Source organism: Lycorma delicatula, chromosome 9, assembly GCF_047948215.1.
Source record: "Lycorma delicatula isolate Av1 chromosome 9, ASM4794821v1, whole genome shotgun sequence".
Lineage (NCBI taxonomy): Eukaryota > Metazoa > Arthropoda > Insecta > Hemiptera > Fulgoridae > Lycorma > Lycorma delicatula.
Window position 1 is genome coordinate 59,424,450 of NC_134463.1, and position 14,364 is coordinate 59,438,813.

The window sequence follows — 14,364 nt, forward strand, 5'->3', positions numbered from 1 at the left end:
AGTTCTAAGACTGACTATGTATTTCCCGGACTAACTTCTTCATTTTTGCTCTTGACTGTTTTATATAATGAAATTGTTTCTTCATTTTTGTAATTCACCGTTTTCGTGTATTGTTCCTGCTTCTCTGCCATTTTATCAGCTACCTCCTGGCACCTCTATATTTTCACTACTGCTGCATTTATTTTTGTACCCAGATGCTTGAAAAAATCTTGCTTAAAAGAATTTGGTAAATTCTGTATTTCTCATTTACATCATCACTAAGCGCATTATTATGTCTGTTTATGTTTTCATATTGTAGCAAGTTCACTTTATAAACTTTTCATTCTTGTACATTTACTATTAGAGGAAATACTTTTCTATCTAGAATAAAGGACTGACTTTGAGACTACAAGATAATGATCCAAATTGTTATCATTACTTCTTTACACTCTATCCTGTATTTGTCCTGATAACCTATTTGTTTACTATGAAATCAGTAGCTACCCTTGTATATTTATGTATGTCATACATTCTAAAAAAAATTTTAGTTATCTAGTTTATTAAGGCTGCAAATTTTCTAATCGTATCTCCATTTCTGTTGCAAAGACAATTTCTCTTTTTTTTGGTTTGTAGCTAACGAATCTTGCGTTTGGATCTTTAACTATAATAACAATGCATGTTCCTTCCACTATTGTTGACCTTCTGAATCTCTTTTTACATCTCTGTGGTTTTCAATATTTTCTCTTCTTCTAGAATATAAATTCTACAACCAATAAATTTCCTTGTAAATATTTGAGTTGTACTTTCACTTTCCTATCTGATACATGTCTGTGATCCTTTATTTTATCCTGCCACATTTCATTTATTATCAAGACTACTCCTTTACTTCTATGTTCCTTATTGCTGGTGCCACTGTATATCGTTAAATAATTATCAACATATATAAAACCTTGAAGCTTCTTTTTGTTTTTCATGATAACCAGAATATCTAACTTATATATCCTCCTCCACTATCTTTGTTAGTTCCTGCTTCTTACCAGCTGCTATGTGTATATTCCATGTAACAATCTTTAATTCATCTATTAAAAAAAAAAATATTAAAAAAATCTTTTATTTCTTGACATTCTGATATTTTATTAATGTTCCTGACCCAATAGCTAAGGCTATTTTGGGTGCTGCCAAAAATTAAAAATTTCTATGGTTGTATTATAAACACTTCGTAGGGTAAAACCAATCAATTCTATTTCTGCCTCCTTGAAGCATCTGAACATACACTGGATTTCATTTGAAAATTCATTCTAGGTTCTAGGTTCAATTCTAGGTTCTTTTGTCTTCTCTATCATTGAAAATATTCCTCATCCTCTGGAGGACATTAAGAGTTGTATCCTGTAACTCCAGCCAGAGGCTTTGTAATTAGGTAGTCATCCAAAGTCAGATGAACCTGATTTTTTCAATCAAGGTTTATTTTTGGGTTGAGGTTGTTATTCTTCACCCTTGCTACTTCCTTATTTATTTGTAAAGATGACCCAGACTTGGAATCAGCTTGCAGCGCTACTTTTAAGCTTCTTCTGAAACGTGTGACTCCTTAAAGATAAAATAATCCTATAAAGATAAAAAAATTGAATAACATTTAAATAGAGCATTATTTAATAATGAATTGAGTAAGTGTGACACGTTATTTATTAATCTCTTATTGTTTCATCATATTCTGACAACCTATTATTTTTTAGATATTTATTTTTAGATTGGTATATTTACTTCTGTCAATTTAGTCTGTAATTATGTACCTTTAGTATTCGCCTATCCATTTTTGTATGAATTTATTAAAAAGTAACTTTAACTTATAAATTAAACTGAATAATTATTACATATTCAATAATAATGAACTGAAATTCCTGCTTTTATTATTAATTAACCATAATCCTTTATTATTCAACTTGAAAATTTGAACTTTGTTAACTGAAAAAATGTTATTTTCTGAATTTATTATTGCCTAAGAAATGATTACTTTTTTGTTTGCAAACTGAGCAAGCATGATATAAATTATATCGTAGAGAAGAAAAACTAATAGATTACTAAAATAATATAATAAAAGATTTATTTATTTTTTCTTAAATTTAATTTTTTGCTTTATATTTTTGTATTTATTAATTAATTAATTTTGTTTGCAGTGCTGGACATTTAAGTGTGATGCTTAGTGTTGGTAACATAATGGCAAATAGTGTTTGGGAAGGCATGGTCAGATTAGGTAGAGCTAAGCCAACACCTAGTTCAAGTAGAGAAGAAAAAGAAAGATGGATTAGGAGTAAATATGAAGCTAAAGAATTTTTACCACCTTTACCAAATACTGCAGCTCAATCACAGTCATCTTTAACACAATTTATCATTGACACCGTATGCAGGTAATTTATGAGTATTACTTAATATAATATGCGTGTATTATTTATTTTTCCTTAACTGACATATTAAAATTTTTATTTTTGTTTTAATCTTATATGTGGTAAGAGTTGATTTTTTGGTGGTAGATCTAATATTAAAGCACGTTATTGATTTTTTTAACCTTGCTGCTCATAGTCTTTTGAAGGATTGTAATTCTCATTATTTAAAATTTTCTCAAATCGTTTTCTTATTTTCAGTCTCTTTTCATTTAAAAACCATTTTTAAAAACTGATTTTTTTTAATATATCAACACCCAAAAGAAAGTTAATTTTCTCTCTGAGCAGTTATTCACTTGTGACACATTTTAAATTTTGTAAAACTCTTGAATCATATTTCTAATGTATAATAATTGTAAGTCAAAGTTGTCTACCTGAGCTGTCATTGAAGAAGGATTTTTCCTAGAGTTCTGAGAATTTAGATCACCTGTTTCTTAACGTTATTGATTCTATTCCTTTGTTATAATTTTGATAATTTAAATATTTTTTTCATTCTCTTGATTCTATAGCCAAGTCTGGCTACTGAAGAAGCTGCCTTAACAGATTACTATTCAGTAGGAAAATTAATCTTCTGAGTAAACTTTTGAGATACTACTTTAATAATTGTGCATTTCCACCCTCTCAACCAGTTGTAACCAAAATTAAATGGCATCTATGACCCATATTCAAAAATCATTTTACAAAATGTTATAAAAATCAGTTCTAGTCTGAAGATGCAACAAAATTAGGCTTTATTATCTTCACCCCTGAATGAAATTTTCCAAATCCATAACCAAAATGTTGTACTAATGAAATGGAATCAGCTAATTAGTACAAGAATGTATCTTAAATCCAAAAACAATAACAAAGAAAAAAGGTTTTTTTTTTGTTCCCACCTTCATGGAGGTTTAAATACGACCAAACCCATCAGGAAATAACTTAGCTACATAAGGCGCATTAAATTATGTGAAAAAATATATCTAACCTTTTGAGGAAAATTTTCAGATTTAAAACCCATAAGATTTATATCTTCCTGCTTCTTTGCTGATAGTGAGGAAAATTAAATGAAATCAGTGCCTTTTATATAAAAATGTTCATGCCAAATTTCAATCAAATCATTCTATCCAGACTGGTGAAAAGGAAAAAACAGATCAATATCCATTTGTATCTATGTACATACTTTCTTTCCAGAATTTTTAATGTGAAAAATTTTATTTTTTTGTTAGAGGGGAAGGTGTTCATAAAACATTGAGATCTGACAAAATCGTGACCCAGTTGATCTGAAAAATTTACCCAATTACCATATTCTCCTTTAAAAAATGAATATATTATTTTTTAATAATTACCTTTCAGGAAATCAGAAATTTGTAATTATTAATTATAAAAATGAGTAATAAGCTCACAATAAATGGACAAAGAACAGTATTTATAAGCAAGATAGTATAATGCTCAAGATCAATTAATTCCCTCCACATATTGCCTTGCCTCCTTTCAACCTGTGATGAGAATAGATAACCAAAATCTAGTAGAATGTGTTTACTGAATTAACTGTTGTTTAATTACTGATATTTGTTCATCTACATTTTGAAGAAGATTGGATTTAATAAATATTTTACTAACACAAGAATTTAGCTTATAATTAATGCCATCATAAATATTATTGGAAATTACTGAAAAATTGTTGTAAAAAGGACTTCATTTCCTTTAAGAGCCATGTGTTTTATTGTTTTTTAACATAGTTTATTTACTAAACACATAGTGCAAGGACCTTGCCCTTGTAACACTGGACAGATAACCGTATGATGACTTATTTACTTTTTTAATCTATGGACTTAGAATTTTTTAAATTCTAGATTTTTTATTTTCTCTAGATAATTATTAAAAAGATGGGAACAATTTTCAACCCTTATAAAGAAAGAAGTAATACTCGCTCCTACAAACATAACAGTTCTATAAATTTACCTAACTTTGTATTTGGATAACCTATCACATTGAAATTTCTTTAATTACTTTTTTTTAAGTGTAGTATTAAAATGGGAAAAGTTTTCAGTCTAAATAAGTATATAGAGGTAAAAATAATTTTCACCTTTAAAGAGAATTAAATTCACCTTTGGTAAGGAATTTAAAATTTAAGCTCTCTGCAAATTGTCAGGAAAGTGCAACTATACTTTTTTGCAGGGGTAAGGTTGTGACCACAAACAAAGTCAGCTGATAAAGTTTAGGACAGTTGATGTTTCATATTATTATGTAATTTATGATTGATTACATCCAGATATTAATAAATTAACAGAAACAAATGATACTGTTGAAATCTTATCTAGTAATTATGAATTTGAGAAGCTCCTATTCATTAGTACTTTTCTAAATTATTGTTAGTTAATAATCATCTTTAAAGCAAAAATAACTTACACATTTTTTTTTCCTAGTACTCCAAAGCTTGAAATGCTGATTAACTCCTTTTTACAATGCATATACATTTTGTACATAAATTGTTATCGGTATACACATCAGTTTGTTTGTTAAAAGTCAATCGCATTCACCTACACCTCAGCAACAAGATCCGTTTAATATATGATCAGTGCAACCTGTGTAGTTACTTAATAACAATACTACTATAATTGTGGTGATGATTTACCACATTAGATTTTATTCATTTAAGTTCATTTATTTGATTAGCTTTTTTTGTTGGTACCTATTTGAAATAATTACCTTATAGAAACATTGTTGTTAATTTTTTACTTAAGTTAATTAAAAAATTCAATGATGTATACTAAATATTGTTTAGAAATTATACTGTTCTTTTTAACAGTTGTTATTATTTTTTCTTTTTTAGATCTGATATGAAGAATTTAATTCTAGCGTTGGCTCACTGTACACCTGAAGTAGTCAACGGGTATGTTAATCAGCGTGATTTAAGGACACCTTTACATTTTGCTTGTGCCATGGGTAATTTGCCTGTTGCACAGTTATTACTTTGGGTAAGTTTTTCAAACATGTGTAATATTTATAAATAGTTAATGAACTAATTAATTACATTCTTTGAAGGATGAGACTGTTGATTTGTTCCAAGTTGTAGAAGTTTTTTGTTCTTTTATATATATTTTTTTTCTCTCTGCAGTCATTTAAAATAAGTTTAATTTTTGTCAGATTATCTAATGAAATATTTATATGTCAGTAATAAAAACAGTTCAGCTTTCTTGTCATGTAAAATTAAATTAAAATTACAAAACTGATATTGTAAATATCAGCCATTTCCAGTATGCTTTACAAAGGAACCTTAGTCTGTGTGTGTGTGTAGATGTGTATATATAAAATTATAATGGAAATTACCTCAATAACTCATCACAAATTATATTTTTAGGTATTCATCTTTCTAAAAAAATGTAATAAATAAAAGTCCTACCCTTTATGATAAATATTTATACAAAAAAGAGAAATAATGATAAAAAAAATTTAATTTATCACAATAATTCAATAAATTTACTTTTGAAGATCCCATGACTGAAAAAGTGATTTTTGAAAATATCACTCTTTGTATCTTTTTCTCTCTGCAAAATTTATCTGCATAAGATAATTAGATTTAAATCAATTATTATTGATTTAATAATCCTAGTTAAAAATTTGAATCAAATTGAGAGTAAAACTTTCTTAAAAATATATCTTTTTTTTATGACACTTAAAATGAATGTGGAATTATTTTAACAAAAGATATTTGAATGATGTTTGGTTTTTTTCATTAATGGTGTGGAAGGTTTCACTGCTTTCAGTAAAAAAAGGAAATAAAACCCTTTTTTATTTTAATAGCCTTATTAATTTTTGTTAATATTTAAATCTACCCAGTATCTTACAGAAGAGATAGTTGTATAATAAATTATCTATCCTTCAGTATCTAATTAGTGTGTCTAGAATCTTTGTTAGACAATGCTGTATTTTAGTAATTACATTGTTTCTTCTTTTTATATAATTAAAAGCTATACAAAAAAAAACTGTTATAGAATTAATGGAATTTTTTCTTTAATTATACAAATTCTATTCTAAGCACTATGTTTTGCAGTTTTGCTTTTGCCCAGAAAAATTTTATGTTTATTTTTATAATTTTTGTTGCCTAATTTTGTGTCATTATGTCAAGTTCTAGCATTATTGTTTTAAATACAAAGAATTTTTTGCGTAACTGAAATAGTTTTCTTAAATATTGATGGAATTTGTTTAACCAATAATATTTTTTGGGGGCATTATTCATAAAAAAGTGTTTAACAATTTCTCTTGTGTTGATGTGCAGCTGTGTTTTCATGTTGGGAATACAATTGTGAAATATATGATATGACTGTCTGCCATTTATTTCTGTTATTTATTAATATTTAAAGACCTTTAGATCATTCTATAACAAATCTTATTTGCATCAATTTGCACAACAGTAAATTAAATATAGTAACAGAAAAAAGTTTGTCTTAACACTACATCCAATAGCAGGCAACTTTCATCTTAATGTAAAAATTTGTTCTTTTTTTCTCTGAATGTACTTTCATTATTTTTGGCCTGAAGCTAGTTATTTTCATTTAATATTTGCCAATTTTTAAATATTATCGAAGTTTAAATAGTAATATATATGTATTGTTTAATTTATCTTATGTTTTCATTTATTTTTTTTTTTTTGTACTTTTATTTACTATATTATTTTATATTGCTGAAAAAAAAGTTATTGTTCAGTGCTTTTATAGAAAATTTAATTTTTTTTTTCATTTTTAACTAACTGAAAATTATTGGTAGGAATAAGCTTTTACAGACTTTTCGAAGTATTTTCGGTCACATGATGGGATTGGAGGGTAAAAATAAATTTTCTTTACATTTAAAGGTATGAGAATTATGAAAATACCATTAATATATAAAATTTTATGTCTCAAAAATCTCCAAAACTACTTGATGAATTTCATTGAAATTTAGTTATCCTGTAGTTGTGTATCTGAAGTTGTGCATGTGAAAATTTGATGAAGATTGTTTGAATCGTTCTTGAGTTACTCTCAGTTTATCCAAAAAGTTTGAAAATTCTGTGGCTCAAAAATCTACTTTTTCAATTTCATTGAAATTTAGATATACTGTAGTAGTCTATCTGAAGCTAACCATGTGAAAATTTTATGAATATTGGTTGTGTCATTCTTCACTAACTCTCAATTTAAGGTTGATAACATAATTTCAATAAACAAAAAACCTCAAATTGAGGTTATGTTGACTGTGTAGGGGTGTATTTTTCATATACGCTTATGCATTCAGTCACAAGGGTAAGTGAGATGAAACTTGATGCTTGAGTGTAGGATCTAATCATTAATCAAACTCATGTAGTGTGTTTTTCTCTGAAAATCAGTGCAGCTCTGACTATGAAATAGTAAGGTTGTCGGAAACAAAAAACTGGTCTTCTTGTGCAGAACTGCTCATAAATTTTTTTATTATTTAGCTTATAATAATAATAATAATTTTATTCGTTTATATTATTATACTTCTTGTAGTTAAAACCAAAAATCCAATATTCAACAATAATCATAAGAAAAACTTGTGTGGTGAAAGTTGCATGTACAATGAAAAATATACATTAGTAAAAAAATTAATTTTATCAGGAAAAGTCTATGGTTATAATTTTTAGTACAAATCTCAGTGTACAGTATTTTTAGGAAGGATATTGGGATCATGAATGTATTTGTTTGTCTATAATATATATAACAAATTTTTTCCCCTTCCTACATCTCTGCACTGGATCAACAGTTAAGCATGGCTCAGCACAGGGTTATGTCCCTGAAACTCAAATGAGGGTCGCCGGTTAGATCTCTTCTTTTGATTTTTGCTCACTCTAGTGGGGGTATACCATTTCTGGCTTCCTCCCCTCCAGTTTGGGTCTTTTCTTTAATCGTCCATTCAACTGAGGGAACACCATTGTTGGCTCCCCCTACTGGTTCGGATCTTTTATTTCCCATTAATCATCATCATTCACAGCGAAGGGATCCAGAGTCCCCCCCCCACTTAACAACCACTACCGATCTAAGCAAGCCCAGATGAATGGTGACTTCATGAGGGGCTATCCTTCACCTCCTGGCCTCCACCTCCTTGCATAGCAAAATTCCATTAATAAACCCAGCTATCTTCTCAAAATTCCGTCTGTGCAATAGCATCTTGGTAACTATGTTCTCAACGTTCAGTGGACCAACTGATCTCTCTATCTTCTCCCGCCTCTTGGCTATCCACCTACGACCCTTTGTCTCCCATACAAATAAACCCTGAACCCACCATGGCCGGTTAGGAACTGAGTCAGCCAGAAATTGACCTCCCCAAATCCCCTCCTGGCCCACAGTCACAAACCTTATGAGGTAATGCATCCAGCACCCCTGGATTCTAATTTATAATAAATTAGAAAAACTTTAATTAATTTGGGATATTTCAACCTCAGTGTTTGAGTCTGTCAGTTATGTAAGGCTTATTTCTACATTATTTTTCTTTTAAGTAATTTCAAAGAAAAAATCCATAGGAGATAAATCTGTTGACCTAGTTGCTATAGACCACAGGAAATGCCTTTCTCCCCAAAGAGCTCATGTAGCACCAACATTGCATTATTCGCTGTTATACTATCTTGCTGCAGTCAGCAATAGTTTTCATCTTCTAGCGCCCCTATAAAGTCAGTTATAATCTACAGATAACATTCAGATGTTATTGTTTCTGTGAATAATATCAAACCCACGATTCTCTTCTGAAAAATTGCACAACAAACTGATGTTTACTGAATGTAATGTAGTCTCAAGAAAAGTGAGGATTCTATGCACTCCAGTATCGGTTGTTGTGATTGTTTACATAGCCACTTAGCTGAAATCATGTCTCATCATGAAATAAAGACATCAAAATATTATTATGAACAAAACTTACCATTTGCAATAAATTAGTCTTTGATGGTGAGGTTCTTGCAATTTCTTCCTGATAAGAGTACAGTACAAATGTAATTTTTAATCTCTTTGTGGATTTGCAGACACTCCGATATGATAATCCAATGTGTGAGATAAGCCTTCTTATTGACTTTCAAGGTGATCATTCAAAGTGTGCATGAACATATTTTAAAGATTTGTTGTTTAAACTGTTGGCTGTTTATGTTCTCTTAATGTAACTGTTCTGTTTATGTAACTGTTGGTAGTTTTTGTTCATCTGCATACTAGTTTCTCTAAAATGAGTGAATATATGTGAAATTGTTGACTTATTGAGTATATTTGATAGAAGAAAAGCTTCAATAAAATCTTCATGGCACTTAAACAGCGATTGTGAATAAAAATAACTCTCAAAAATAAATGCGTTTGAGACTGTAAAATGCATGAATTTTTTTACAGCACCCCTACCATTGAAAGACAAAATAAGGAGGGTTACTTGATTGTTGTGTATATGTTGTTTTCTGCAAGGTCAAAAATTACCAACCCATCAATTAGTGCCAAGCTCTAAGCAAATTTCCAATTTCAGTAGATTAATGAATTCAGAGTTTTGAAACTTTTCACTCGCTCTGTAATAAGAAATCATGATATATATTTTAATTTTATTTCAAAATCATGATTTTTCATGTTTGAACAAACTCAAAACATTAGGAGAAGATGAATTATTCACCTTGTTTAACCATATGTTTAGTATTAATAAATTCTAGTTCATTATTGATAATTAAATTAGTTTTGGAAATAAAAATTACATTAATTTTTTTATTTTTTTTAAATTACAGAATAATGCAAATGTAAAAGCTATAGATCATGAAGGAAGAACATGTTTAGCACTGGCTAGAACAGCATCTCGCGGTCATAGTGAAGCAAATAGTGGTCTGGCAAATAGTCTTATAGAATTATTAATTGCTCATGGTTGTCCTGAAGTATCGACCCAACAACAACAGTTACAATTACAATCACAAAATTGTGGTACAATGCCACGGCATCAGCATCAGTCACATTCTCCTCTACCTCAGCAACTTGATAAATTACCATCTAGTATTATATGATCAATGCCACCTATGTAATTTATTTATAAAAATACCATAATAATTGTGGTGATGATTTACCATATTAAATTTTATTTATTTGTTATTTATTTTTTTTATTTATTTTTTTTACTATCTCTGAAATAATTAACTTGCAGGAACATTATAGTTAATTTTTTTAAATTAACTAATCTCAAGAAATTCAATAATATATTGTGTGTTTTGTTTAGGAAATGTATTGATTTTATTTTCTACCGTTATGAAAAGTAAAAATTGGTTAACCTGTAATTTGATAACTTTAGTTAATTTTTTTTAATTTGATGAATTTTCTGGTGTATTGTTTATATATGTATATATGTGTTAGTAAAATTACACTGTTATTTTAATTTATTTTAACTGTTACTATTGTTAATGTGTACATTTTATTTTGAAAAAATGGATTAGTTTTTGTTGATGTTTAAAAACCTGTTTGAAATTTTTATAGAATTTTATTAAACAATTTAATAATTAAATGTTATATTTTAATGTTTATTTTTTTTCAAGTGTAATCAAAATCGTTTTAAATGAATTGTATACGTACTGTCTACTTTTGTTTTTGTTTTTTTATAATCAGAAAATCTTTTATTCAATTTTTTTGCAAATAATTACATTATTAGAAAAAAATATATAAATATATATATCCATTTTTAACTTTTTATTTTGTCATAAAAAATCCAAATTGTCTGATTTCTTGATTTTCATTAGAAAGAATACATCTTTCAATGTCATTTGTTAATTTTTCATTGTGATGATATTTTGAAATCTTAGAAAGAATTAAGGTATTAGTTTCTTTTTTATTTCTGGAAAGTTGGCTTTACATTACTGAAATATTTATAGCACTATTATTTCATTACATTGTATGTAAAAAGTACTTACTGTAAAAACTGAAAAATTAAAAATATATGTTCAGATGAAAGAAATTTTTAAATTATTGAATTTTTTTGAGATTATCAATTTGTGATTACTTAACTATTATTGTTTTTTATAAGTGTTTGAATTCTTAAAACATTTTTATGAAAATAATATCTGTCAAATTGTAATAAATAATGATTAATTTGCAATAAATGTGTATACAATATATTAATAATAATAATAAAATTGTAACAGATTATAGTTAAAGTAACTATATATATATATATATATAGGAAATTTTAACTTAAAACTGTTATCTTAAACAGAGTAACAGGTTATTAAATTGTCTAATAATATAAAATTGAGTTATATTTATTATCAAAGTATGTAAACTGAAAAATGAGTTGGTTTTTTTCTATTTCTTTAAAACAAAGCTAGCCTACCTGTGAGGTTTTTAAGCAACCAATTTTATTATTTTTTTACGTATGATAAAAAAATTGTATCTATTAAAATCATTTGTAACCACCCCATTGAGATGAGACCTCAACCAGTAAAAGCGAAATTGTCTCTTTTATAATGCATTATAAAATCTGTACATCATTGTAAAGAGATTCTTAACAAGTGTTACTACAATACTTTATTAATTTAATAAAATACAGACTAACTAAAATTGTTGATTGTAATTATTTCAGGCTTTCAATCATTTAAGAGTTATTGACACTTAAATACTATATACATACTACAGGTCCATTTTTATTAATATGCTCTTAATGGTTTCTTTTGGTGTTTCGTAGGGACAACATCAACGTTATTTATTTAACATCATTCCATTTTGCTAAACATCAGTCATTTTTAAATGTCATTTCATTTTACTGAACGTCATTTATGATTTTGATAAGTGAAAGCCCTAAAATTAAAACACTGTCAAAAATTAATGTAGACTTTTAACAAAAATGAGAAACTAAAATTTAAAAAAATAAACTGAGTACAATTTCAGTGAAATAAAAAATTTTGTCAAAGTGGTTAATGTGAAAAAAATTATAATTACCTAATTAATTATAACATGTCATTGTGCAGTGTCCACTAAGATAGATTGTAATCAAACAGAAAAAGCAAATGTAGTTTTATTGCTATTTAAATTATTTTATATTTTTTTAAATATAATTTCATGAGCATTTAAAGAAAAAGTTGTTAATGATTTATCAGTTAAAAATTCTTGTTTTAATTATCTTTTCTTAATTTTGTTTCTTGAATTGCAATCAGTATAATTATTGTAGAAGTTAAATTATTATATAATTAGAATTTTATCTATACGTTATTTAGAATAAAAAGTAACATGGTATTGATGTTTTTAACTAGACTAAAATAACTAAATGGAAGAAATATTGTTCAGCTGTGAATGGCAGATTAAACTGTGACCAGTTAAGAGGAAGTCCATTGTAAACATTTTACTCTTTTTAAATGCATATTTATAATTTATAGGAAATCTTTTATTTATTTTTATTTTCTCACTATACTGCCATTTTAATTTAAAAATAGATAAATATTTGCACTTTTTTACCAAGAAGTTTTCTATTGATACACCTGCTATTTTGAGTATTATTCCATTGTAAAGTAAGCTGAAAGTGTTACCATTTGTCCTTGGAATATGAACACCCTTCAACAAATTATAAATGAAACACACCATACAATATTTCCATATATTTGTCTCCTGTAGTCTGAGATTAGTTTGCATGATGAACTATTTTTTTTAAACATAAATTTTTGAATTTTTTATTGATAATGGTTTTTGCAGATTTTTTTTTAATGATTACTTTTTTGTTTTTCGTTAATCCTCTATTGCCAATGTTTTGCTATGTAATTGGTTCTCCAATGGAAAATGTGGCTTCATAACAACCAAAACACAAACTGGAGAACAACCTCAAGAAAACTATTTAAACAAGAACCCTAATTGGGGACCTCAGCCACATGATCTACTTCAGTGACAACAAGGGGTTACAAGCTCAAGAACAAGAGAGAGAATTGGAAGATCAATGCAAAAATGCGGGCCTTGCAGAACTGTATTTATTTATGTGTTTTTCATAAACACAAAAAAATCAGTAACATCAAAGACCATTCACTAAAAAGAATAATACAAACATTTACAAACAATACACAGAAGAATGTATTGAATTGAAGAAGTGGACTGCGACAGAGCCAAATGGATTGAGTACATGCTAAAAGAAAACAACCTAGACCCAATAGAAATATTTGCATGGATGGAAATAATAAAAAGGAAATAAATTTTAAAAAATCAACAGGCTTGTGCTATACAGTCAGTCCTACTAATGCAGGAAAGTCATTGATAGTAGATAATGCAATGCCTTAAGAAATTCCAAGAAAATGGGACAACAGTGAATTTCATCTAGATCAACTACATAATGCATCAGATACACTATTCGAAGAACCAATAATAGCACTAATAAATGTGGGTACATGAAAAGTGCTGTTGGAAGAGAAAACTGTAAAAACCAATATAAAACACTGACAAAGAAGAAATGAGGAGATACAGATCAGTCAATGTATAAAAATATTTACATTTACAAAAACAATATACCACAGAAATGAGGAATATACATTAAACAGAACACTGACAAATAACAGGCTACAAAAACTACTAGGTATAATTTATAACTCTTTACACTTTGCAATACTTTACATAATATACAAAGAACACATATTACAAAAAATAGTAAAGTTAAACAAAGACCATACACTAGACAACAATAACAGCCAAAGACATCTTTATTAGCATCGTCATGTTTCATTATCTCTTGGAACAGCAATAGATTTTTTCACGCAATTTAATTTTTCATCTTTTACTGTCTTTTACATTTTGTATTATCATGTGTAAACCTCATTCACTTAGATAGTAACTACCCCAAACTGGACATATATTTGGAATCATGATTATCATAAGCTTAAAAATTTTCTATTTCAAGAGACATTTAATGAGAACTGTTCATCTTGCAACACCGTAGATTAAAAAAAAAAATGAATTTACTATATATTTACCAATAAGCTAATTCATGATTAATTACCAAATAAGTTATTACATAA

At 27.6% G+C, this 14,364-nt stretch overlaps 1 protein-coding gene across 3 annotated transcripts in view; it reads left to right on the plus strand.

Moving 5' to 3' along the window:
• The window catches only part of CenG1A (Centaurin gamma 1A), a 332,755-nt gene extending 321,834 nt beyond the window's left edge, over positions 1–10,921 (plus strand). For 2 of the 3 annotated variants that reach the window (XM_075375073.1, XM_075375075.1), the window contains 3 exons: positions 2,151–2,381; positions 5,227–5,371; positions 10,126–10,920. In XM_075375073.1, coding sequence (XP_075231188.1) covers positions 2,151–2,381; positions 5,227–5,371; positions 10,126–10,395 — 646 coding nt within the window. In that variant the 3' untranslated portion in view covers positions 10,396–10,920. Of the gene's footprint in view, positions 1–2,150; positions 2,382–5,226; positions 5,372–10,125 lie in introns of all 3 variants that reach the window. The other variant, XM_075375074.1, reaches the window with a different exon arrangement.
• Positions 10,922–14,364: the final 3,443 nt, after the last annotated feature.